At 41.3% G+C, this 24929-nt stretch overlaps 1 protein-coding gene across 1 annotated transcript; it reads left to right on the top strand.

The window, feature by feature from the left end:
* The first annotated feature begins 396 nt into the window (after positions 1–396).
* Positions 397–23600, top strand: SHCBP1L (SHC binding and spindle associated 1 like). The gene is made up of 10 exons (XM_056844713.1): positions 397–621; positions 6191–6340; positions 11377–11591; positions 16229–16315; positions 17068–17286; positions 18069–18174; positions 20526–20679; positions 21379–21629; positions 23087–23209; positions 23364–23600. The coding sequence occupies exons 1-10, from the start codon at positions 397–399 to the stop codon at positions 23598–23600; spliced, it is 1767 nt and encodes a 588-aa protein (XP_056700691.1).
* The last annotated feature ends 1329 nt before the right edge of the window (positions 23601–24929 follow it).

The following is a 24929-nucleotide window of genomic DNA, read 5'->3' as shown; positions in this document are numbered from 1 at the left end:
GGAAGACGACCAGCGGCCACGCGCCAGGGTGACCACACTTTCAAACCGTTTGCGACGACCGTCCCGCGCCTCTCCCATTGGCTGCCCCTCGCGGAAGTAGTTCCGGGCGGGCGCGCGAGCTCCTCCAACGGGCCTCGTGGCGCGCTCGGAGCCATGGCGTCGAGCGCGGCGGTCCAGGCGGAGGAAAGGGGCACCACGGCGGGACTACTTTCAACAGGAGTCCGGGGCGTTGATACTTGCTGCGGAAGACGACCAGCGGCCACGCGCCGGGGTGACCACTCTTTCAAACCGTTTGTGACGGCCGTCCCGCGCCTCTCCCATTGGCTGCCCCTCGCGGAAGTAGTTCCGGGCGGGCGCGGGAGCTCCTCCAACGGGCCTCGTGGCGCGCTCGGAGCCATGGCGTCGAGCGCGGAGGGAAGGGCGGCCGGCGGCCAGGCCTCGGGCGCCGTCGAAGGCCCGCCCGGCAACTCCAGGGACCGCCGCCTGCTCTCTCTGAGCCCGGGAGGGGAGGCGGAGGAGGAAGCCGGGCCTCTGCCCGCCCAGTACCCGTCGCACCTGGGAGCCCTGAGCGGCAGGGAGACGGTGGAGCTGTACTGCGACGGCGTCCTGAAGGGCTGCAAGGTGAACCTCCAGGTGGAGAGAGGTGGGGGGAAGGGAAGCGCGCCTCCTTCCCCGTCTGGCTACTGCGTCGCTCAGGAGAGGGATGGGCGTCGTGTGAAGAAGAGCGATGCTGGTTCTCCCCGTCACAGTGCGGTCGCCCCCCCCCCCACTTTATGTGAATCCAACCACCATCCATACTGTTGCAGTCAAACAGGGGGAGAGGGAGACCCGAGATCGTTCTCAACAAAACAGTTTTGTTTGCAGCTGCTGACTCCGAGGCCCTAATGGGCGGAAATCTCTGAGTCCCGATTATACTGGGGAAGAGAGATTGATCCCAATTCAAGCTATGACGATACATCAACAAGTTATGCATCTCTGATTGTATTACAGGCAGAAAGGCGGCTCAGGACAGTTGCAGTTTCATCCAGTGTCTCCCATCGTGGTTTATCGCTCACTCTGACACTCCAGGACTCTTAGCCCAGTGACCCAGTGCACAGAGCAGGCTTGTAGCTAGGCAGAAATTCCTGCCCTGGCAGTCTGGAAGCCAATTATTACCGGGAGATCTCTGGGGTACTGTCACAATACTCTGGGCTCAGAATGGCCCCGTTTAGGGTGGCCAGGTCCCTCTTCGCCACCGGCGGGAGGTTTTAGGCGCGGAGCCTGAGGAGGGCAGGGCTTGGAGAGGGGAAGGACCTGGCAATGGCGTAGAGTCCAATGGCCAAAGCAGGCATTTTCTCCAGGTGAACTGATCTCTATCGGCTGGAGATCAGTTGTAACGGCAGGAGATCTCCAGCTAGTACCTGGTAGTTAAGCAACCAAAATAAACACCACTGCACTGATACCACAGGTAAGGAAGAAAAGTGCAGGAATTGCTGGAATTACTGAGATATAACGGACAACACACAAGTGTGACAAAGTGTCTCAAGTGTACAAATTAACGTATAACAAACACACAATATAATACAAAACTCTTTCAAAGTCCAAGGTACAAAATGCTAGTTTTAAGAGCCAAGCATCAAGGAATTCTTCATATAGAAGTTGCTAGGAAGACGATCGTTTCTGTATTCTTCATCAGTTCCATTTAGTTCAAGTTTCTCTTATATGCACATAAGGTTATCCAATTTAAATACAGTCTCTCAAACTGATAGATCAAGCTGTGTATGGTCTTTCAAATTAAGGTTCCAATACAGGATACAACATTGTCAATACACAGATTGTACAGACAAATTCAACATTTCAACTGGCTCTTAAACTAGCATTTTGTACCTTGGACCAGAGTTTTGTATTATATTGTGTATTTGTTATATGTTAATTTGTACACTTGATACACTTTGTCACTGTTGTGTGTTGTCCGTTATATCTCAGTAATTCCAGCAGTACCTGGCAGTTGGCAACCCTATCCTGGTTTGTCTATTCCTGTGCCCCACCCCCCTCGCCATAGCTTTTCAGCATTCATAACTGGACTAGAAATGTGAATCTGCAGAGTGTGGAGACAGGGTTTGAGTAGCTATGAAGTGGCTCCATCTTAAGTGGAGAGGGCTTCCTGTGGCTCAGTGGTAGAGCACCTGCTTGGCATGGAGGTGCAATCCCTGTCATTTCCAGTTAAAAGGATCATGTGAAAGACCCCACCAGAGACCCTGGAGAGCTGCTTCCAGAGCAGGCAATACCAACCTTGATATAAGGCAGCTTAATGTGTAGTAGGGTTACATCTTTCAAAGAAAGGGGGACTCTTCAAGATTGCGCACAAAACAGAAATGTTGCTGTGGAGATGCAGTATTTAAAGCACAATTCAGGTCAATTTCAAATAGCATTCCAGCAAGTGCTTTGCAAAGTTCCCCAACTATGTAAGCACAGTTGCTCTTGGACATTCTCCCTTTTTTTAATATTGTTGGTCTTTGATTATGCCTCTTTGTTGATAAAGAAGGATATGTTTGAGCACATGGAGAGAGCTTTCGCTTTATTCCTGAACAACTAGCCTGTTACCAATAGGCTGCCAACTTGGAAGGCTTTAAGAGGGGAGTGGATGTGTTCATGGAAGGCAGGGCTATCCATGGCTACTAGTCACAATGAATACTAGTCATGATGTATACCTGTTCTCTCTAGTATCTGAGGAGCATGCCTATTAGGTGCTGTGGAACACAGGCAGGATTTGCTGCAGTGGTGTTGCTTGTGGGCTTCCTAAAGGCACCTGGTTGGCACTGAGAACAGACTGCTGGACTTGAGGGCATTTGTCTGATCCAGCATGGCTTTTCTTATGTTCTTACCATTACATTTAGCATTAAAAAGTAGCATTTACTTTCAGGAGAGATAGTAGGACTGCCTGAACCCTGACACTGATTTATAAATTGCCTTGGACAGTATGCTCTTCACACAGTTAAAACAGTACTCCTGTGCCACTGTTAAAACTTATGCTGGTACTCTGCCTGATCATACATACTACCTACAACAGATTCCCATCTTGGCAAGTTATGGAAAGTTCTATCATCCACTTCATTGGTGAGACAAAACACATAGGGTACTGAAAGGACTAATTACAGTCACAGTGTAGAGTGAGCGCTAGTATCTAGCAGTATCATTTTAATTCTGCTAATTATCTAATGTGATATTGAAAGTTACGCAGTACTAAACCTCAAAATGAAATGTATAGAAAATTACTTGTATTTTTACGAAACACATCTGTCTATGGGGAAAAGGAAAGTTGAAAACATACTTGCTGTTGCTCTTCATCTCCAGAATCAAGATATTTACTGCCTTCCTGTAAAAAGTGACTCATTAGATTTTAAAGCAGTGGTCTCAAACTATCCACACCACGGAGGAATGTTGTGCCCAATAGTGTGGCTTTTGCCTTACTAATCTCATGGTAAATGTGAACACAGACTTTATAATACTTGGCATTTGTATAGTACATTACAGTGTTCATGGCATTTACTGTACTTTCTTAAAGAGACTGGAAGTCCTCAATAGTGTTTGCGTTTCTAGTGTTTTGTTTTGTGAGTGAACTTTGAGAGTTTACTTTAAATAACAGTTACTGTGTATCTGTATAAAATGTTAAGATGGGAGAGCAAGCAAATAAGAGAAATGGTGAATGTGGTGGGTGTGTATTAAACGTAGCTACAGACACATCCAAAATGCAGAGTCCTACCTTCCAGGTTGTACATATGGGTGTGGAAAACTATCCCAGGGAAAATCAGGTTGAAGAGCTGTTCCTCAAGTCTTTTGACCTATGTCTTCATCATGGAAGATGGCTTCTGCAACCAGTTGGTAATAGGCACCTTAATCACAAGCATTGGTAATCTGTTACAAGCCAAGTTACAGGACCTAGCAGCTTCATAATTTATCCTCAACCATCACAATTAAACTATCTTAATATTCACATTTTCTAGGTAAGGAGATGAATGGAAACAGAGCTGCTGAAGCATTGTATTAGGCAGTGGGGCTCAGTTAATTACTTGAGCTTTTTGAAAATTTGTCTAAGCGAAAGCTTTTTTACCTTATGAGTAAATGTAGATATTATGGATTTTTGATTTGTGGTTCCTACAGTTTAAAAAAAATTATAATAGTACATCATCAAACAGTCAGTCCTTGAGCATTTAGAAAGGATGGATCTAATTACTAAGAATCAGCACGGGTTTCTCAAGAACAAGTCATGTCAGACTACTCTTACCTCCTTTTCTGAGAAAATTACTACCTTGCTGGATCAGGGGAGTGCTATAGACATAGTTTATCTAGATTTCAGTAAAGCTTTTGATAAGGTTCCCCATAATATTCTTGTTGACAAATTGGAAAAATGTGATTTGAATCCTGTTACTGTTAGGTAGATCTCTAATTGGTTGACGGATCGCACCCAAACAATGCTTGTTAATGGTTCCTCATCCACTTGGAGAGGAGTGACTAGTGGGGTGCTTCAGGGATCTGTCCTGGGCCCTGTGTTGTTCAATATCTTTATAAATGATTTGGATGAAGGAATAGAGTGGATGCTTATTAAATTTGCAGATGATACTAAATTGGGAGGGGTAGCAAATACGGTAGAAGACAGTGCCAGGATACAGGATGATGTTGACAGGCTGGAGAATTGGGCTAAAACCAATAAAATGCACTTCAACAGAGATAAATGTAAAGTTCTGCATTTAGGTAGGAAAAATCAAATGCATAATTATAGGATGGGGGAGACTTGTCTTAGCAGTAGTGTGTGCGAAAAAGATCTTGGGGTCTTAGTAGACCAAACATTGAGCATGAGTCAGCAGTGTGATGCGGTAGCTAAAAAGGCAAATGCGATCTTGGGCTGCATTAACAGAAATATAGTGTCCAGATCACGTGATGTAATGGTATAGCTTTACTCTGCTCAGACCTCACCTAGAGTATTGTGTTCAGTAAGATGTAGATAAGCTGGAACATGTCCAGAGGAGGGCAACAAAGATGGTGAGGGGTCTGGAGATCAAATCCTATGAGGAAAGGTTGAAGGAGCTGGGTTTGTTTAGTCTGAAAAGGAGAAGACAGAGGGGATATTATAACCATCTTTAAGTACTTGAAGGGCTGTCATATAGAGGATGGTGCTGAGTTGTTTTCTGTTGCCCCAGAAGGTCGGACCAGAACCAACGGGTTAAAATTAAATCAGAAGAGTTTCCATCTTGACATCAGGAAGAATTTTCCTACAGAGTGGTTCCTCAGTGGAACAGGCTTCCTCAGGTGGACGTAAGCACTCCTTCCCCGGAGGTTTTTAAGCAGAGGCTAGATGGCCATCTGTCAGCAATGCTGATTCTATGAACTTAGGCAGTTCATGAGAAGGAGGGCATCTTGGCCATCTTCTGGGAACTGGGTGTGTGGTGGGGAGGTAGTTGTGAATTTCCTGCATTGTGCAGGGGGTTAGACTAGATGATCCTGGTGATCCCTTCCAACTCTATGATTCTATGCATATTTGTTGTGTTTTTATATTTACATGGGAGGTGTCTAATATATTAATATTCTGTTTTGTTGACTTGGGTTCAGGTTTTGTTTTTAATTATTTTGTATCAGCTAGAATGACATTTTCCTTGTTTTTGTATTGAGATCTATTTTTTTAAATGTTGATGTTGCAGATATCCATTAAATGAAAGTTTTAAAATGACTGTTTCCCATAATTGAGTTTTGCTCTCTGTATACGTCATATAGTGTTTCACTACACAGTCACAGTGTATATTTTCTGTTAAACTCAGAGCATAGGGTGAACGGTGCTAAAGAATAATGATGAAAGGGATTAATAGCTAATATTTGATTTGGAAGGTTGAGGGTATGTGCAGTTTTGGGTAATATCTGGGCAATATTTTGGCGATGTATTGAGGAAAAGACAGATTCAGAGGGGTTTTTGGTCCATAACTAACAGTTTGTCATTGCATGGTGGTACGTTTTTTCTTCTCTGTTCTTCTACTTGGCTTTTCAGTGGTACTAATAGATTATAAATTAGCTCTCCATAGAGATCATGATGTGGTCCAGATTAGTTAGCATGATAATGTTTTGTACTTAGTTTTTGAAACTACCCAACCACATTTCTAATGCTGAAAAAGAGGAACAATTAAAATGATGCGATATACATTTTACCTTCTATATTTGAAAGGCAGAAGATTCCAACGAGGCTATTAGTAAATACCTTTTGGAGAAGCTGAAGATGAAAGAGAAGTGGCTTGGAGTCTGGAAGACCAATCCAGACCTTTTTTTTGTCCATTCTGAAGAAATTCCCATACCATATGTTGGTGTACTTGTGGAGGTAATTAAATCCATCTTTAATATGTCATTTTACGTAGCTTCACATTACTATTAAGGCAGTTTAGATAGACACCTGAATACTAATATCTTTAAGGAATTGTTATAGGCCTTTCTAGAAAACTTCTATACACTTATTTACCTACCCCTTCTGTAACTCTATCCCAGGTGTTTGTTCTGAAAATTCACTAAGAGGAGGGTGAGGCCTTACCTTTATCCATTTTTTCTTAACTTTGCAAAGTAACTAACAATTAGCAAAAAAACACATCCATGTTTACAATAAAAACCAGTAAGGCAGTATTCTATAAAAATAGGGTAAAATACTTTATAACTCTGATTCTAGTTATAGCCTTTATAGCACTGAGTGGCCTGAGCCCTGTATACCTTAGAGTATCTTGACATACATTTATCCCGGTCATTAAATGCATAGACACTGAGCAAACGCCATATCAGTTTACTGAGGTGAGATCATCTATGGCGCAGAGCAGGGCTTTCTTTGTGATGACTTCTGTTCGGAATTCTGTGCCTAGGATCCTCTCTGTATAGCGTCCACCAGCAGATGGAAGACTGTTTCATATCAAAAGGCTTTTGCTCTGTACTGAACATGTTACTTTTGAAATGTTATTTTAGAATCCCTTGCTGTATTTATTTGGAACTTGCAGGGTAGGATAAATCCCATTCTTTGCCATCCTGCTGCTGGCTCTTCTCCCCACCCTTGCTGGCCCCTACTTCCTTTTATGTACTGTCATTGGTTCTGTTTTTTCCTTCCCTCTCCCATTTGTCTACACTTCCTTCCCTTTCTCCGTTTTGGGTTTTTGCAACATCTCAAAATGTCACCTGAAGTTTGTCTGTGGATACTCAAATGTTTCTTTTATTATTATTATTATTTTAAATTTTTCAGTAAATGGTACAGAAAGAAAAAAAGGGAAACAAATAGAGTATTTTTACATGTTGCATCCGTGCCCAGACCCATCTTATAATTATGTGACACCCCAAACTATCACCTTATAAAACTGCATAACGTCAAAAGTATTCAGATACACTATTGTTGATATCTGAACTCCTAGCTTTGCTCTAAGACTATGCTTAATTGTTATGAATATCATAATTAAAATTCTTAGTTCGGAAATACAATATCACGTATCATTTTATCTAACTCTTCAATGGTAGTATGTTTTTCTCGTCTTACTATCTCATTCATATGGTCTTATTGTCCGTTCTCCTATAATTTTATAATCCATTTTATCATTCATTTGTCAGTTTCTCAACCTTTCGTGATGATTTAGTCATGAATATCTGTCAAACAATGGTTGTCATTTTCGTTTGTAATTGTCTGTGGAAATTTTCCTAAGAAGATGTGTTAGTCTTGACATTGTGGCATACTCATTCAGTTTTGTAATCCATTCAGCTTGTGCCGGAACTGTCTTGGCTTTCCAGTGTTTTGCAAACACAGTTCCTGCCGCTGTTGTAGCATATTGAAATAGGTGTTATCTGAGCAGGGACCATCCCAAGCAGCATATTTTTAGCATTTAGATCACATTTAACATGGAGTATATTTTGTATAGGAGCCCCATGGTGCAAAGTGGTAAGCCGCAGTACTGCAGTCCAAGCTCTGTTCACGATTTGAGTTCGATCCCGATGGAAGTTGGTTTCAGGTAGGCAGCTCAAGGTTGACTCAGCCTTCCATCCTTCCGAGGTCAGTCAAACGAGGACCCAGTTTGCTGGGGATAAAGGGAAGATGGCTGGGGAAGGCACTGGCAAACCACCCAGTAAACAAAGTCTGCCTAGTAAACGTCGGGATGTGACATCACCCCTTGGGTCAGGAATGACCCTGTGCTTGCACAGGGGACCTTTACCTTTATATCTTGTATTTTTCTATGTATCATTTTCCAATATTTTTGAGCCATCTTACATGTCCATCACTGATCATGAAAAATTCCTTCTTTTTCTGAACATTTCCAACAATTTGCCTGACTGGATTTATACATCTTTTGCAAGTCCTTTGGTACAAAATACCATCTGTAGAACATCTTGAACCAGTTCTCTCTTACTGCCTGTGATGAAGAGAATTTAATATCAGTCATCCACATTCTTTCCCAAGTCTGCATAGGAATCATCTCACCTTTATTCTGCATCCATTTGACCATGCATGTCTTCACTTGTTCTGCTGCTGTTTCAAAGACCAGAAGTAATCGATGTATTTTTGACAGCAGATGATCTTGTGGTTTTGCTACCAGTTGTTCAAAGTCAGTTGGTTTCCTGGGTTTCCCTCCCTGTAAGTAGTTGGTTCTTAATCAGTGTATTACTTGGAAATAAACATACCAAGAGATCTTGAAATTTTTTTGATGCAGTTCATGCAAAGACTTTATTTGCCCATCTTTTTTTAGCAAATCCTTATAAGTAATGTAATAATTATTGGTCCTACTTGTAAAATCCAAATATGCTTCTGTCGGGGACATCTGAGCTGGAGGTGAAGGACTGAGGATTCTCTTCAGTTGGTCCCACACACTTAATAAATGAGTCGTTACATTTTCTTCATATCCCGTTTTTGATGCCTTAGTATTTTTCGCCCAAAGTAGGTAATGAAAGCCATGATCTGACCCGGCCTTTTCTAGTCTAATTTTTCTATCCTCTGGATACAGAATCTAGTTTGTTAACACTGTCAAAGTGGCAGCTTGATAATAAAGTTTTAGATTTGGTAGTGCCAGACCGCCTCTCATCTTTTCATCTTGCAATACAGCAAATCTTACTCTTGGTTTTTTTTCCCCCTTCACAAATTTGTTAATCTGTTGTTGCCATTTTGTCAAAATCGACACTTATGTTTATTGGTAGAGTCTGAAACAAGAAATTCAATCTCGGGAGGACATTCATTTTGATAGTCGCTATGCGTCCCAACCATGAAATTTGGAGTCTGTTCCATCTTTCAAGATCTTTTTTGATTTTTGCCCAAGTTACTTCCAGCCGGTATTTTTATTCCTAGATATTTAACAGCTGTTTTAGCAATGGAACATTGTAATATACTTTGTAAGTTAAGTCTCTCTTCATTAGATACATTGTATAAAATCATGCTTGTTTTCTTCTGATTCAATTTGTATCTAGAATAGTAACTGAAAGAGTCAATCTCTTGCTTGATCTCTTGTAGCCATGGTTTCGGATTTTGGCAAATTAGTACCACATCGTCTGCGTAGCTCCTGATCTTATATTCTTGGTCTTCATATTTCAGTCCTTTTATATTTGAGTTGAGTCGTATCTTATTAACCAACACTTCCATGGCCAAATTGAATAATAGTGGCGAAAGTGGACAGCCTTGTCTTGTACCTTTCTCAATATGAAAACTGTCGGTTAATAGTTATTAATCAGTAATCTCGCTCTGTGTGATGAGTATATTGCCTTTACTGTCATTGTAAAATATGAACCACAGTCTCTCTGCTGCAAAATCTTATGAAGAAAGTTCCAGGAGACATTATCAAATGCGTTTTCCATGTCTAGAAACAACATAGCCCCTTTTCCTTTTGTAGTCTTGATACAGTTAATTGCTGCCAATACGACTCTTACGTTGTCTTTCATCTGTCTTTTAGGCATAAATCCTGTTTGATCTGTGTGAATTATTTTAGAGATACATCTCTTCTGTCTTTCTGTTAGTATGGTTGCTAAAAATTTTAGTCTACATTCAGCATGAAAATTGATCTATACGCTTGCGGGAGATGGCTTTCTTTTTTGTCTTTGGATATTATTGAGATATGAGCTTCTTCCCAGAATGCCGGAGTTTTCCCTTCAAAGAGAAGATCATTGAAAACATTTTGAAGATGTGGAGACAGTATGTGTTCGAACGCTTTGTAATAAGTTGCAATACCATCCTGTCCAGGAGCTTTATCTAACTTTAACTTCTTGAAGGCCTGTGTTATCTCTTACTCTTCAGTATCGTTACTTTTTGGTTAAGAATTTGTCTGTCTTCATCTGTAAAGTTCTTTAAATCAGCTAAAAGTTTCCACTGGCAACTTTGAAAAAGCCTTCTCAATATTCAGAACGGCATCATTTTGTCAGCCTAATTTAAAAATACAAACCCAGCTGGACAATATCAACACGCAAAACATAAACTTAAATTAAACAATACTCATATCTGCATACATACCTTCTTTAGAAAGCTTATACGAACCTAATATTTCTAAGGAAGGTATGTATGCAGATATGAGTATTGTTTAATTTAAATTAAGTTTAATTTAAGTTTATGTTTTGCGTGTTGCTATTGTCCAGCTGGTTTGAATTTTTATATTAGGCTGACAAAATGATGCCATTGTTAATATTGAGAAGGCTCTTTCAAAGTTGTCGGTGGAAGCTTTTAGCTGAAGAAGCCACACAGTGGTGAAAACGCTGACACATCCCGGAAGGCCCGTTTCTGTTTTTCATCCAGCGGACCTTCTACAACTTATCAAGTATATCTTTGCTTCCTTCTCCCAGCAGACTGTTGGCAATTTGCCAACTACATCCTTTACATTTATCGACTTTGGGCTGATGAATGGACTCACCTAATTGTTTTTCTTTGTTCTTAGTGTAGTGCAACTCACATTTACAGTTGTCTGTTGAATACTATCGGGTTATTATAGTTGAGAATGTATAATATAATTAGTGAAGTTTGAATTACAGTGCTGGTTTATTCTTGTGCAGTCCAGCCTGACTTACTTGCTGGGACCGATTACATACTGACTGTACCCTCCCTTAAAGGAGATGTCAGTGTATGTGGGGTAGCAATAGGCAATGAAATGAGCCCTGTTTATGGTCAGTTGGATTCCTTACTTATCCTTTTCCTTTTCACATTGATTAATTTCATTCTATATCTGCTGTCAACTCACCACACCTTCCACTCTTCATGTTCCCTGCATATGATCTGTATAGGATAAATAATTTGGTGTTTAAAAGAGTTAAAGTCTTAATGTGTAATTGTATAAGTAAACTTAGTTTTCTGTCATCAAAAGCAAAAGAGTTGTTGGAGATATTCACAAATGTGACACTTAATCTTTCCCCCCTTTGTAATTTTTTTAGGTTATTTGCAAACTGCCACAGAATCCCTCTGCTAATTTCAAAGTTTCTGTATCTGTAGCTGAACCGTTTTCTTCTAATATTGCAAATATTCCAAGACAATTAGTTGGTGAAGTACTAAAGGAAATGGATCATTGTGTGCCTCTTCTGGAAGTCTATCCTATTGAAGGACAGGATAAGGTTGTGTTTGAAATAGCCAAGGCTTTGGAAACTGTGAGGTACGTATTTCTCTAATTTAATATTCCACAGTTAATATGCCAAAAAAGGATTTATTATTGTTTAAGTGCTAAATATTGTTTTAAAAATTTCATATGGCAGAAGTGAAATGTAAATACTGTGCAAAATTCTTTAATGAAGTTACAGAGCCTTAAACTTTAACAAGCTTGCTGGCGATCAGTTAACATCCTAACCATTCTTCACATCCTAACCGTTTTTTATTATCATTCAGCAGTTAAATAAAAGAAATACAGTAGAAGATAAATGTTTTAAATAAACAAACAATATAAAATTTAAAAAATTATCAGCTGCCTTTCTTCCTTATTGGAGCTTAAGGCGACTTACAAAGCTTTTTACATATACAATCTGTCATTATCAATACAACATAAAATACCATATTTACATAGTATCCATCCGAATGATCATCTCTTTTCCAAACTTTTAATAGTTTAAGAATATTATGGTATCTTTTGCAAAGCCATGAGTTTAAGTAACATGACAAAATCCTTTAACTTTCCCCCTATCCATTTTTCATGGGGATGGCTAAGTTTCCAAACTTTTGAGAAAACAAGGGTGGCAGTCATTAACATATATAAGACAAAGACATTTTCCTTCTTGATTATAATACATCCTTGCTAAATTCTACTGATATACCATTTTAACCAGAGTATCACAAAATATCATGCTGATCGATAAAGCCAAGCCTAAAGATGTCACATACTGCCATACTTCAGTATCTCAAAGAACCATTTTTAACAAAACTTGTGGTATATGAATGCTCCTTCTGTTATTAGACAATAACAAAGGTCTTCTGTCTTCAATTAGTAGATTTTCCATATTGATGAATTCAATATGGAGCCCACCTTTGATACACAAAAAACTTTTAACGCTACTGTTTTAGGCTGTAATGCCTAATGTCTTAATGTAATGCTGTAATGTCTTATCATTACAAACTTGTGGTCTCTAGAAGTTGTGAGAATTGCTTCAATTTTATATTCCTGAAGAATGAAGTACTTATTGTCAGATCTATGTTGTCTCACTAGCTTGTCATGTGGAGCCATGGCTGACTAGAAACATTATTCCCCTGGGGGCTTACCGTATATACCCGTGCATAAGCCGACCCGCGTATAAGCCGAGGTGCCTAATTTCTCCCCAAAAATGGGGAAAAATTAGGCACCCGCGTATAAGCCGAGGGTCGGCTTATAACCCCTCCCCCCCCGCAGACTTACCTGTCCGGGCTCCCGGGAGCAAGCGGCGCAGGCCTGGTGGCGGCGGTGAACTCGGCAGGAGCCGGGGCAGCCTCCCTGCAGTTGCAGGAGGCCGCCCCAGGCCACTCCCGGCCCCAGGAAGCGGCGGCGTGGCCGGGCAGGGGCCGGGGCAGCCTCCCTGCAGCCGCAGGAGGCCGCCCCAGGCCGCTCCCAGCCCCAGGAAGCGGCGGCGCGGCCGGGCGGGGGCCGGGGCAGCCTCCCTGCAGCCGCAGGAGGCCGCCCCAGGCCGTTCCCGGCCACGAGAAGCAGCGGCGCGGCCGGGCGGGGGCCGGGGCAGCCTTCCTGCAGCCGCAGGAGGCCGCCCCAGGCCGCTCCCGGCCACGAGAAGCGGCGGCGCGGCCGGGCGGGGGCCGGGGCAGCCTTCCTGCAGCCGCAGGAGGCCGCCCCAGGCCGCTCCCGGCCCCAGGAAGTGGTGGCGCAGCCGGGCGGGGGCCGGGGCAGCCTTCCTGCAGCCGCAGGAGGCCGCCCCAGGCCGCTCCCGGCCACGAGAAGCGGCGGCGCGGCCGGGCGGGGGCCGGGCAGCCTCCGTGCAGCCGCAGGAGGCCACTCCCGGCGGCAGAAAACGACGCAGGCTCGGCAGCGGTAAGTTCCCTCCTCCCTCCCCCCTCTACCGTATTGACCCGCGTATAAGCCGAGGCCGGCTTTTTCAGCCCTTTTTTTGGGCTGAAAAACTCAGCTTATATGCGAGTATATACGGTACTTTGATTCTTACAATTAATTTGGTGCTTCTTGCTTTGGAATGGCAAGTTCCTAACATATGTCATATGCTGTGACATGAAGGTCAAGTCATATCACTTAACATTATTTAAAGTATAGTTTTCAGAAGACTCTCAGCAGACATTTTACTTTATTTATAAAAGCACACTAATTTTTGTTTTAAATGTAATCTAGTTCATCCAAGTTTTCTCTGTATAAGAAAAAAGCTGTGTTGGCATAAAACATGTAATTGATCCTACTACTTTTGAGAAGATGTAGAGGAACAATTGGTATTCCACCAATCAAACAGGGTCAGATCTGTTAGAAGTGCCTTCCTTCCTCTTTTTTTCTTTTTCTTTTTCTTTTTTTAAATAAACTTTATTACATACATAAAATTACATACATAAAATTGGGGGAAATAAAAAGAAACAAAAATATCAGTCAAATTTACATACCGTTACAGATAAAAGTAATAATAATAAAGGATAACTAACTCAGCTATACATATTAAAGCCAGCAAAAAACATTACTCATCTTCTATCCACGTTCTAGATTTTTCAAAGTTTTCCATTCTGGAGAATATTAGGATCCAGACAGCATCTAGCTCTTCAATATCTTTATCATTTTTATAATGTCAGCTTAATTAATACGTATGTTTGTTTAACCTTCTCTATCCAATTGTTTATATCCATGAATTTGTTTCATTTCCAATATCTTGCAAAGTTAATTCTAGCTATAATTAACATATGAAGGAATATGACTTGTAGATCTTTTTGTATATCTGGTATATAATTTAGTAAAATGGTCTCATGATTTGCTGGGATATTTATTTCGAGGCTCTTAGCTATAGGATCACTTTCTTCCAGTATACCTTAGCTCTTCTACAACCCTACCACATGTGTAGGAAATCGGCTTTGGCAAGGTTACAGTACCAACAACTACTAGCATCTTTGTCAAGGTTCATCATTTTTTGTATTCTGTTGGGAGAAAGATGCCACATGCGTATCATTTTAAATAAGTTTTCCTAAACGTAAGGCTTATAGTAAAATTAGAACCCTTTGTGAGTATAAATACCCATTTCTTTTCATATAGTTTATATTCCAATTTATTACTCCATTTCTGTTGTACAGGTGGTTTATGTGCCTGCCTGTCTCAAAATAAATTCTAGCTTCATTTTAAGTTTGTGTAATTTCTTTGTTTTGTTTCAGACTCTGGAGTCTCTTCAGGCATTACTATTTTTCCTGTTACACAATAACCATGCATTAGGGTGATTGATCATCTGCATATACACAAATAGAGTTGAAAAGACAATTCCATGGACAGATGAGACTGATTTTCTGCAAACCTAAAAAAGGTTTGCAGAAAAATCTGAAATCTTTTTTTTTTTAAGTACATTGGGGGAATAATCCCTCCCAAATAATAGAAACAATTCCTATAGCTTTAAACAATGTATGTCCTTAGTGGTTGTTGCTAGGGAACCACAACAGTTTTGCCAGCCTTCCAGCCTTAGTTTCTGTCAGGAAAAGGCAGAGAAGGAACAGGGCCCTTTGCAGGGCTGTTTGGGCCTTTGAGGAAGGATTCATTGGGGCCAGACCCAGCAGCATCAGGCAGCTTGCTACTTACCCTACTTGCATAACTCACCCAGGCCTCGCTGCTTACTACTGTTCAATAGCAGCCACCCTAGGAAAGCCAGTACAACGTGGTGATTAGAATATCAGAATAGGATCTGGGAGACCCAGGTTCAAATCCTCTGCTGTGGAAGCTCACTGGGTAACCTTGGGCCAGTCACACACTCTCAGCCTAATCTGCCTCACAGGGTTGTTGTAAAGATAAAATGAAAGAGAGGAGAATGATGTAAGCTGCTTTGTTCAATGGCGATGTATAAATAAAGTAAATCAATAGTAAATACAGATGAGGATGGAGGGGCAGGTAAAAATTGATTGTTAATAAGGAGAAAAGGAAGCAAGGAAAGATAAAGATATGGGACTGCCAGGAGGAGCAAATAGTGTGGGGAAGGGTATGCAAGGAGAAATGAAGTTCCCTATGCAAGTGGGTTCCCCACCCCCCTGGGTAGAGGCTGCCAGTGAGGGAGGGAAAGCTGAAGACAGTGAAAGGCTGGTTGGTGGATAAGAAGGAAGCAATAAAAGAGGAAAGGCCACAGGGGCTTTCAGGGAAGGGAAAGAAAAAATGGTGGTGAGATGCCCCCCACAAGTCTTTGTGGGTCCCCCCATTTGTATTTTAATAAAGCAAAATGTTTGACGAAATCAGGGAGAACAAAAGTATTAGACATAAAAGAAGAAAATACATTTTAGCTGATGCAGTCCTGCCCCCCCAAAAAAAGGTTATTGTTAGCAAAGAAAATATTATTATTTTGATCTTTTATCTAATAAAGCATTTTTTAGCAAATTGATCCCGATGAACAAATGAAAAGCTGACATCAAAGAATAGTTGGTCCATAAATATACTGACTTTTCTGCATGAGGATGTTTTGTAGCAGCATTAACAAATTGCATTTTATAAAGTTTTATCCTAGTTTTTTCCCTTTTTTGCCTGCTGCATATTATTTTTACTAGACTGTAGGCTATCTGGCAGAGACTGTCCTTGATTTTTGTTCTAGCATAAGTTCACGCAATATAAAATGACAATTTCATTGTAATGCTTGTATGGGTTTTTAGGTTTTTCTATGACTTCCTTTGGAGAGACTGGGATGATGATGAAAACAGTGAAACCTATGCTGCACTGATAGAAGAGAGAATCAAAATGTAAGTACATTCCTTAACCCTAATTCTCACAAATGCCAAAATGAAGTAGAAAACATGTGGCTGGATGGCCTCACTTCAGACTTCTAGAGCTGAAGGTTCAGATGCTGCAATACTTCCTCTTGATCCCTCGTTTACTTTCCTGAATATAGAAAATTAGAACCCTTCTCTCTGTCTCTACTGGGGCAGCATTCCATCATGAATTGATACTGTTGTGATGTTTACCATGGCATTGACGTTTGATGAGAACTACTGTATTTTTTGCTCCATAGCACGCACCTGACCATAACACACACACCCCACCCCAGCTGGCCGTCAGGGCGGAGAAAGCCAGCTCGCACTGGAACAGCGACCCGTCTTTCCCCGCCCGCCTCCCAGCCCGGGGCGCATAGAGCCGGCTGGGCGCGCTGGAACGACTCGAGCTGTCTCTGTGCGCCCCGCCCGCCTCCCAGCTGGGAGGCAGGCAGGGAAAGACGGCTCGTTGCTCTAGTGTGCCCAGCTGGCTCTGTGCGCCCCGCCGAGGCGCCCAGAGCCGGCTGGGCGCACTGGAACGGGGTGCACAGAGCCGGCTTGCGTCGTTCCAGCGCGCCCAGCCGGCTCTGTGCGCACATTTGCTCCATAACACGCACAGACGTTTCCCCTCACTTTTGAGGAGGAAAAAAGTGCGTGTTATGGAGCGAAAAATACGGTACATGTTAGTTTTCCTCTATACAATTTCAAAAGAAAGAATTTGTAACTTTCTTAATTCTTCTTAGTTGGTGTGACATTCAGAATGGGATTATCCCTGCTCCAATTGCACACCGTTTTAGGAGAAATCTGGAGAAGTACAAGAGCATGCATTTGGAATTGATTCATTACCAAAGTAATATTAAGGAAGAGCCCACAGCAGAAGAAGCTGTTGAATGTTGGAAAAAATACTATGAACTAATAATGCTATGTGGATTGTTGAAAATATGGGAAGATCTACGCCTGAGGTAATTTCATTTGACATATTACTGCCTGAACACCCCCCACGTGTCCTAAAGTACTATACCCTTCTATGAAGTTTTGCTGGCTTGACATCAGCAAATGTACATTTACTATGACTTTTGCTATCTTGTACAGCAGCTCACAGGAATGAACCACTAGGTCCAATCATGTATCCATATCTGCTTTCTTTATCCTCCCCACTAGAACTATTGAATTAATACAAAATTCAGTGGAATTATCACTTATCAGGTAGCAAGTTCCATTGAAACTGGTGGAAATCTCTAAAACAAAATTGTGGAAATTACTGGAGGGATGAGAACATGGAGCACATCGCCTTTAGAATTCCAGTTTGTGACAATTCATTAGCCAGCTTTGACCCAGGACTTTCTAGTCAATTTTAAACCTAGCTATGTTTTGAATATTGTTTAAATAGCTGAAATTCAAATTTTGATTCTTCCAGAGAAACCAGTTGTAAGTTCAGAATCGTGACATACATTTCTAGGGGTTACAGTGTATTGTCTCAGTTGTAAATGAAGTTGTCTGGCAAAAAAGCAGGAATGTGAATATTTCATCTTTGTTCACTTTTCAGTTTGAAGGCTTTACAGTGCCAGACATTTCTGGTATGTTCATTGTGTATAGGGATATTGTTTAGGCTTAAATGTCTGTATCTGTTTAAATCTGAAACAGATGCAGTATTAAGTATACTTGAAGTCAGTCTGCTTTACATGCATCCACAGAATATTTTGTCTAACACTAATTGTCGTTTGGAATTGATTTTAATTTTCAGGGCTCATGGACCTCTGACCCCAAGAATATTGAGACGTAGGAAAGGAAGCAGAGATGATGGGAAAACTGTAACTTACGTTGTTGCAAAAACTACAGCAGTGGAAATGGTATGAACATTTTCATTCATAAGGCAATATGAGTGGGCAGGGATAGCATAGTGTTTGTGGTTGTAAAAGCTGCATGCAAAATTCACCGATGGACTCCTTCCACAGCATACCGCGACTGCTGCATCTTGTCTTCTACCAGACAACCAGGAATGTTTCTTAATCTCTCACACTGTAAACTGTGAGGCGCTTTTCCTTTGCTGCAACACAGAATTAGCTGTTGCCAGTTCCTGGAAACTTTATAGCTGGAACGGTTGGAATACCATCACCTGTGTTTCATAGGAGGGGCTTTTAATTTAGCATTCACTTGCTTTTTTTGTCTGCCTTCACAGGTGGCTACATGGTTTAATAATAAGGGGATGAGGAATGGTGTTTCAGTACTGTTGTTTTATTGAATAATGTGACACTTCAGAATGGTTCTCATCTTGGTCCTGGTTTCAACACTGTTTTCTGATTTTTTTAAAAAACATGACTTGACCTCCCCCTACTTAATAGTTTATCAGAGAATGTGCCCAGATTTTCTGTGATTTATGTTTTGAAATGCTAAAGCCAATCAAGTGCAAAGTACAGCCTAGTTTAATACCAGAAGAAACAAGTGTGTGCTGTACACAGAAAACAGTATCCAAGACTTGCAAAGTTTGTGGAAGAAAGCTGTGTGAGAACAACAGTGAAAATCAGGTGTAAACAACAACAAAAAAAGCTTCACTGATTTCTCATTGGGACCTCAAGGTTGAGGCCGATCACTACCGTTTTAACAAAAATTAGCTTGGACTTACTTTAGAGGGCGCTGATTTTAACTACGAGCAGATTCTGTGAAAGATGTTAAAGAAAAGAGATTGTAAAATCTCCCAAGACAGTTTGTTTCATTGTTGAATTCCTTGTATAGCTTCCCTAATGATAATTTTCTATCATTTAAATCCCATTGTTTCTTTGGCTAGGATTTAATAACAGATGCCGTCTGCTCTTTTGCTAATAGATGAAGATCACAGAAGGAAGCTTTGCTACCTTTCCTTTCTGAGTGTTGCTCTTTATTTCTACCCCTAAGCTGATTCTGGGGATTAGGAGACTTTTGGAAGCGACGTAAGATGTGCCTGAGGGTGGGAGGAGGGCTTCAGGAAGAAGGGCAAGACAGCATCATCCACCCTTGCCTGAATGAAACAAATGCTGTTTTTGATACAACCTATTAATATTTAGCATTGGTGTAACTCTTTCAAATACTGTTGTAATTCAGTCCTGTAAAGTAGAAGAGTTGCCAGTGCAAGAGGACAAGAGAGAGTGGTTTGCTTAAGGTCAGTTTAACAAGTTCATCACAGAGAGAAGACTTTCTGATTTATATCTTAGCCTCTTACTATGTTACCTGAGCTCACATAGAATGAAGAAATGTCTGTCTTTTAAACATAAAAGGTACCCTGCTGCATCAGACCAGTGATTGATTCTAGTTCAGCATTGTTTCACACAGTGGCCAGTTTGTTGCTCTGAATGAGAGGTATATAAAATTATGCATGGTATGGAATGAGTGGACAGGGAGAAGCTTTTCTCCCTCTGCCATAATTCCAGAACGTGGGGTCACCTGCTGAAGCTGTAGGGTGAGAAATTCAAAACATAAAAGGAAATATTTCTTCACACAATGCCTAGTTCAATTGTGGAACTCCCTGCCCCAAGATGTGGTGATGGCTGCCAACTTGGAAGCCTTTAAGAGGGGAGTGGACGTGTTCGTGGAGGATAGGGCTATTCATGGCTACTAGTAAAAGGATACTAGTCATGATGCATACCTATTCTCTCCAGGATCAGAGGAGCATGCCTATTATATTAGGTGCTTTGGAACACAGGCAGGATAATGCTGCCGCAGTCGTCTTGTTTGTGGGCTTCCTAGAGACACCTAGTTGGCCTCTGTGTGAACAAAATGCTGGATGATGGGCCTTGGTCTGATCCAGCAGGGCTTTTCTTATGTTCTTAATGGCCAACAGAACTCTGGCTCTTCTTCCTGTCACGTGACTGTAAAGTTACATGACTGCTGTCATGACTCTGGCAGATGTATACAGCTTCAGTGGGTCATATTCTGCCACATAAAAATGAGTTCCAGGTTTGGAAATGCTGACCACTCTTGTTACTGGCTTTGTATGCTGCCAGGAACAGCTGCCTGCTATAGTAGTGGAAATGCAGTATATACATGTCCTGAATAAAAATCTGCACCAGGGTATCTCAGATACCATCCACGAATGCTGAATTCTGGATTACGCAGATTTGCTGATATTCTGTTAGTCAAAGAGATCAATAAGTAATATTTCTCTACAGAAGACTGATTGATGAATTAATTGAAAGATTAATAATTCCTCAATGTATTTTATTGTCAGGTTAAAGAACTATCCACTGACACACATCATGCTGTTGAAGAAAACTTAAACTTGGCTTTGGACAACTGTTACAGTGGAGATAGTGTGCTTATTTTCCCAGGAGAATATAAAGCAGGAAATCTTTCAATGTTAACTGAAGATATTGTCATTAAAGGTGGCTATTATACTTCTTTATTTCTTTGCATATACAGTTACCAGATTAGAAACAGCCTGTGTAATTTTTAATCAACTGATTATGAAAACAAAGGAAATATTTGACTGATTAAAGACTGGTCACAGCAAGGCTCACATTTTCAGAGTTTAAAGTAGAGTGAATTGCTTAAGATCAATAGACTGGCTACTTTTCCTTACAGTAGGGCCTGAACTTAGGAGCAAGCTATGGACTCAGAAGTTCAACAGGGATAGAGGATGAGTGGAGAGATAGAAAAGGAATGGTATAAATCAGGGGTGTCAAACATAAGGCCCGAGGGCTTGATCCGGCCTCTTGAGAGCTCTTATCTGGCCCACGAGCCAGCCCTCCCCCCACTCTCAATCTGGGCTGGTGAGGCATGGCCCGTCCTGACCAAGTGACAATTATGTCACATCTGGTCCTCATAACTGAGTTTGACACCCCTGGTATAGATGATTTGTGTCACATCTATCCATGTTCTTATTACAACTGTAAGAAATTGTTCCAAATGTTAAGTCTATTTTGGAATACTTAAAAATCTCATTGCCAGTCCCTATCAAAGTTACTTAGCCATTTATTCATGTTTCTTTTATTTCATTTTGCATTCCCTCCTCTTGCCTCTCCTTTCGTGTGTATTAATACATTTAGCCAGTTTTAATTAGGGCTTTTCCCCATTTTGTTTAGGAGTTGGAAGACCAGAGGAAATAATGGTTGTTTCAAACCCTTCCCATGAGAATTTTGTAGTTTCCAGGGCTCAGAATATAAAATTAATGAACATTACTTTGATACAGCAAGGAACTGTTGATGGTATTATAGTAGTTGATTCTGGACACACAGTATTGGAGAATTGTATACTGAAATGTGAAGGAACCGGAGTCTGCGTACTTGCTGGGGCTTCTCTGACAGTTACAAACTGTGAGATTACAGGCGCTCAGGTACTTTGTTCCAATTCATTATGTTGTATAGTGTTTAAAGTATTTGTATAGCACTTTCCCACAATGTTCGAAGCAGTTTGTAGATACAGTAACCAATAAACCAACTTGAGCCTTTTAAAAAATGGAAGCACAAATCAGACCCAAAAAAACCATCCAGAAAGGTGTATTTTGCACCTTTTTTGTGAACAGTTCTTACATTACTAACCAGTCCATTACACAATTGAAGAAGCCCTTGTTCAAGCTAACAGATCTGACCTCCATGTATAAAAATTTAAAGTGCTTATACAAAGCAGCAAAGATACTTTACAAATATTGATCTGTTTTAATTGGGAAATACAAGTGAAAGTTTTGCAAAATAAACCTTAGCTCTTCATTTTTCTTCTGTAACTGTGGTAAAGGCTGCCAACTGATAAATCTACACAAAGATCTATCCTGCCAGTTTTAAAAAACCTGCCCCAATTCAGAGGGCCAGTGCGGCCCTTCAAATCTAACTTGGTATTATAAAGACTGCCTTCTCTCTTAAACAATGCAAATGTTAAGATTTGCATCAGAGGCCCTACCTCATTTGCTGGAGTGAGGCCATGAGAGAAGAGGTCTTTTCTATAGTGGCAGCTCTCCCATTTTCGGTTAAATATAAAACCTCCATACTGTATAGAAAGCTTCAATACCAGGCAGAGTGATATAGTCTAGCTTTCAGCCACAAGCTTTTCTTCGTGTGAATTGTTTTGGCTTTTAATATGGGAGAATATTCATATTCAAACACGCACACACCCCTTGCAGCTTTAAGTCCAGTGAAAAATTCACCACCTAATTCTGCTGCTGGTATAGACTGGTCCTTATAAGGCCATTTTTAAAATTCATTTACAAGCAAGGATAGATCACATGAGCAATCCTCTAGTAGTTTGGAAACAGGAAGTCTGTGGATCAAATCTGATTTCTGAGGTATACCAATCTCTCCCCAGCCCATGTTGTGTGTGGTGGTTGTGGCAACAAGACCTGATGGCCATGCACACTGCACAAAGCCAAGTGGGGCTATGGCCCACTACCTTCTATGCACATTTCAAGTTCCTCTTCTGTAAGTTCCTCAGTGGAACAGGCTTCCTCAGGAGGCGGTAAGCTCTCCTTCCATGGAGGTTTTTAAGAAGAGGTTAGATGGCCATCTGTCAGCAATGCTGATTCTGTGACCTTAGGCAGATGATGAGAGTGAGGGCATGTTGGCAATCTGCTGGTCACTGGGGGTGGAGGGTGGGGAGGTAGTTGTGAATTTCCTGCATTGTTCAGGGGGTTGGACTAGATGACCCTGGTGGTCCCTTCCAACTCTATGATTCTAAGTTGCTTATAGGTTCTGAATGCTTCGCATCAGTCCTGTATTCATTCACCAGCAAGCCACTAAGTTATGCAAAGAACTATTCATGTTAATCACAATTAAATGAAACTGTTTTTGCCTTTGTATTCAGGGAGCTGGAGTTGAATTGTATCCAGGAAGCACGGCTACTTTGGAGGGTAACAAAATTCACCACTGCAGTAACTTCAGAACCAGTGATGGTTCACGTAGTAGCTTTGGTGGAATAAACATTAAGGTAAAATCATTGTAGGAAACAGGTTGCCATATTATATTTGTGTAAATCACATTATGGAAGAGAGGATGGGAAGATGGTTTTTAAAGTTTCTTTAGGCAGTTTGTCTAAGCTTAAAAATCAAAGGTTTTATGAAAATATTTTTATTTCTTAACAGGTCCTTCCTGCTCCCAAACTAAGGATGAAGAACAATCATATTTACAGTAACAATGGCCATGTGGTGACCATTGTTAAGCCTTCTGAACAGCTGTGTGCTAAAGTGGAAGGAATAGTGGAGTGTGCTGCAGGAGGAGATGGAGAAGATTCTGTTTCCAAACTAATGCAGGAATTGAGCTTTGAGATAAACAAAAATGTGCTGGAAGAGACCACTAAAGACATTGGTATAGTTAACTGAGCTTGTATGCTTTGAAGTTTCAGCCGCTCCTTGCTGTAATACAAAGGAAATATGCTTCAGTAAAAAACATCACTAAGAATTTCTGTTGTGGGTGGTGTTAAATCACAGATTGCCATAAGTACTACTGTGAGTTGGAATATTCCATCACTAAGCATAGATGGCGCTTTTACAGCGAAACCCTAAGTAGAGTTACACCCTTCTCAGTCCATTGATTTCAGTGGGCTTAGAAGAGTGTAACATTCCTTAGGATTGTACTGTTACTCCTCTACAGCAGATGCCAAAATTAAGAAGAGACAGCCATATAGATCAAAAGTTTATAATAAGATTTATAGACTGAAGTCTCAACTTTACCAGTTAGACATTATTTTTAAGAAATCCTTTATTCCAGCTAGTCCTGTTGTTGGGGAAATGATTTTAAGGTTTTGGTATAAACTTGGGGGGGGGGACCTGCAGATTTATCTCTGCATCAACACAAGATTGCCTTCTTGAGTCCATTTTTACCCTGCTACAGATAGTGCAGTCCTAAGCAGAGTGACACACCCGTCTAATCCTATTGACTATAAGACTGCTGTACCAAATGGATCCACTGGAGCGTTTCTGCGGATGGAAGGATTTCTTTCCACAGAGCAGGACTTTGTGACATAACCCCCCCCCCCAACTACAGCCCAAATACCCCCCTGACATGTTATGGCAGTTTGTTGGAGAGACTGATGTCATTCAGCCCCCAAGGACATCACTGCTGTACAGATGGAGCTTCCTTGTTCAAAAGCAGCCTCCAGTGGCAAGGCTAATTCTTGCTCCTTAGTTGCCAATGAGTATCTTCCTTCAAAGAACTGTAAGAAGCAGAGGTTTGGTCTGTTTAACAGACAGTCCATCATACTATGGAGGAGGAGAAGCATGTCAACAGTTTCTTCCAGCAGGCAGTTCGGATGCCTAAATGCTCATTTGCATACAGGCACTCTTTTTGCACTGGAACTTAAAGAGCTCCCTGTCTAGAAAGTGACTTTTAACAGTGACAATACTCCTCAGGCTCTGAAGTAGCAAGGACTTTGCCCCACTTGGGGGTCCCAACTAGAAAGAGAAAAGATTGTTAGCTTAAAATCAGGTAATCTGCCTGTTACCATAAAGGCTTCAGTGGCAAGCCGTTTCTGTTCAAGGGCATCATTCTTCTCACTGGTGAAGTCCAGAGTCTGACAGAAAGGAATAAGAAACCTCACCTTAGCCATGGCATATCTTGCAGAAGCGCACATCTTATGAGGCTCCATTGGGTCCCCCTGTGATGCCTGCCTGGCTGCTGTGGTGCCCACTGCCATGAAAGTACCCCGTAGG

The sequence above is a fragment of the Euleptes europaea genome, chromosome 2, assembly GCF_029931775.1.
Source record: "Euleptes europaea isolate rEulEur1 chromosome 2, rEulEur1.hap1, whole genome shotgun sequence".
NCBI lineage: Eukaryota > Metazoa > Chordata > Lepidosauria > Squamata > Sphaerodactylidae > Euleptes > Euleptes europaea.
This window is presented reverse-complemented; position numbering and strand designations above follow the sequence as displayed.

Coding starts and splice junctions, on each gene's coding strand:
- SHCBP1L (XM_056844713.1), top strand. CDS start 397: ATGGCGTCGAGCGCGGAGGGAAGGGCGGCCGGCGGCCAGGCCTCGGGC. Junction 20,680..21,378: donor TGAAGATATTGTCATTAAAG/GTGGCTATTATA, acceptor CATTTTGTTTAG/GAGTTGGAAGACCAGAGGAA. Junction 23,210..23,363: donor TTGGTGGAATAAACATTAAG/GTAAAATCATTG, acceptor ATTTCTTAACAG/GTCCTTCCTGCTCCCAAACT.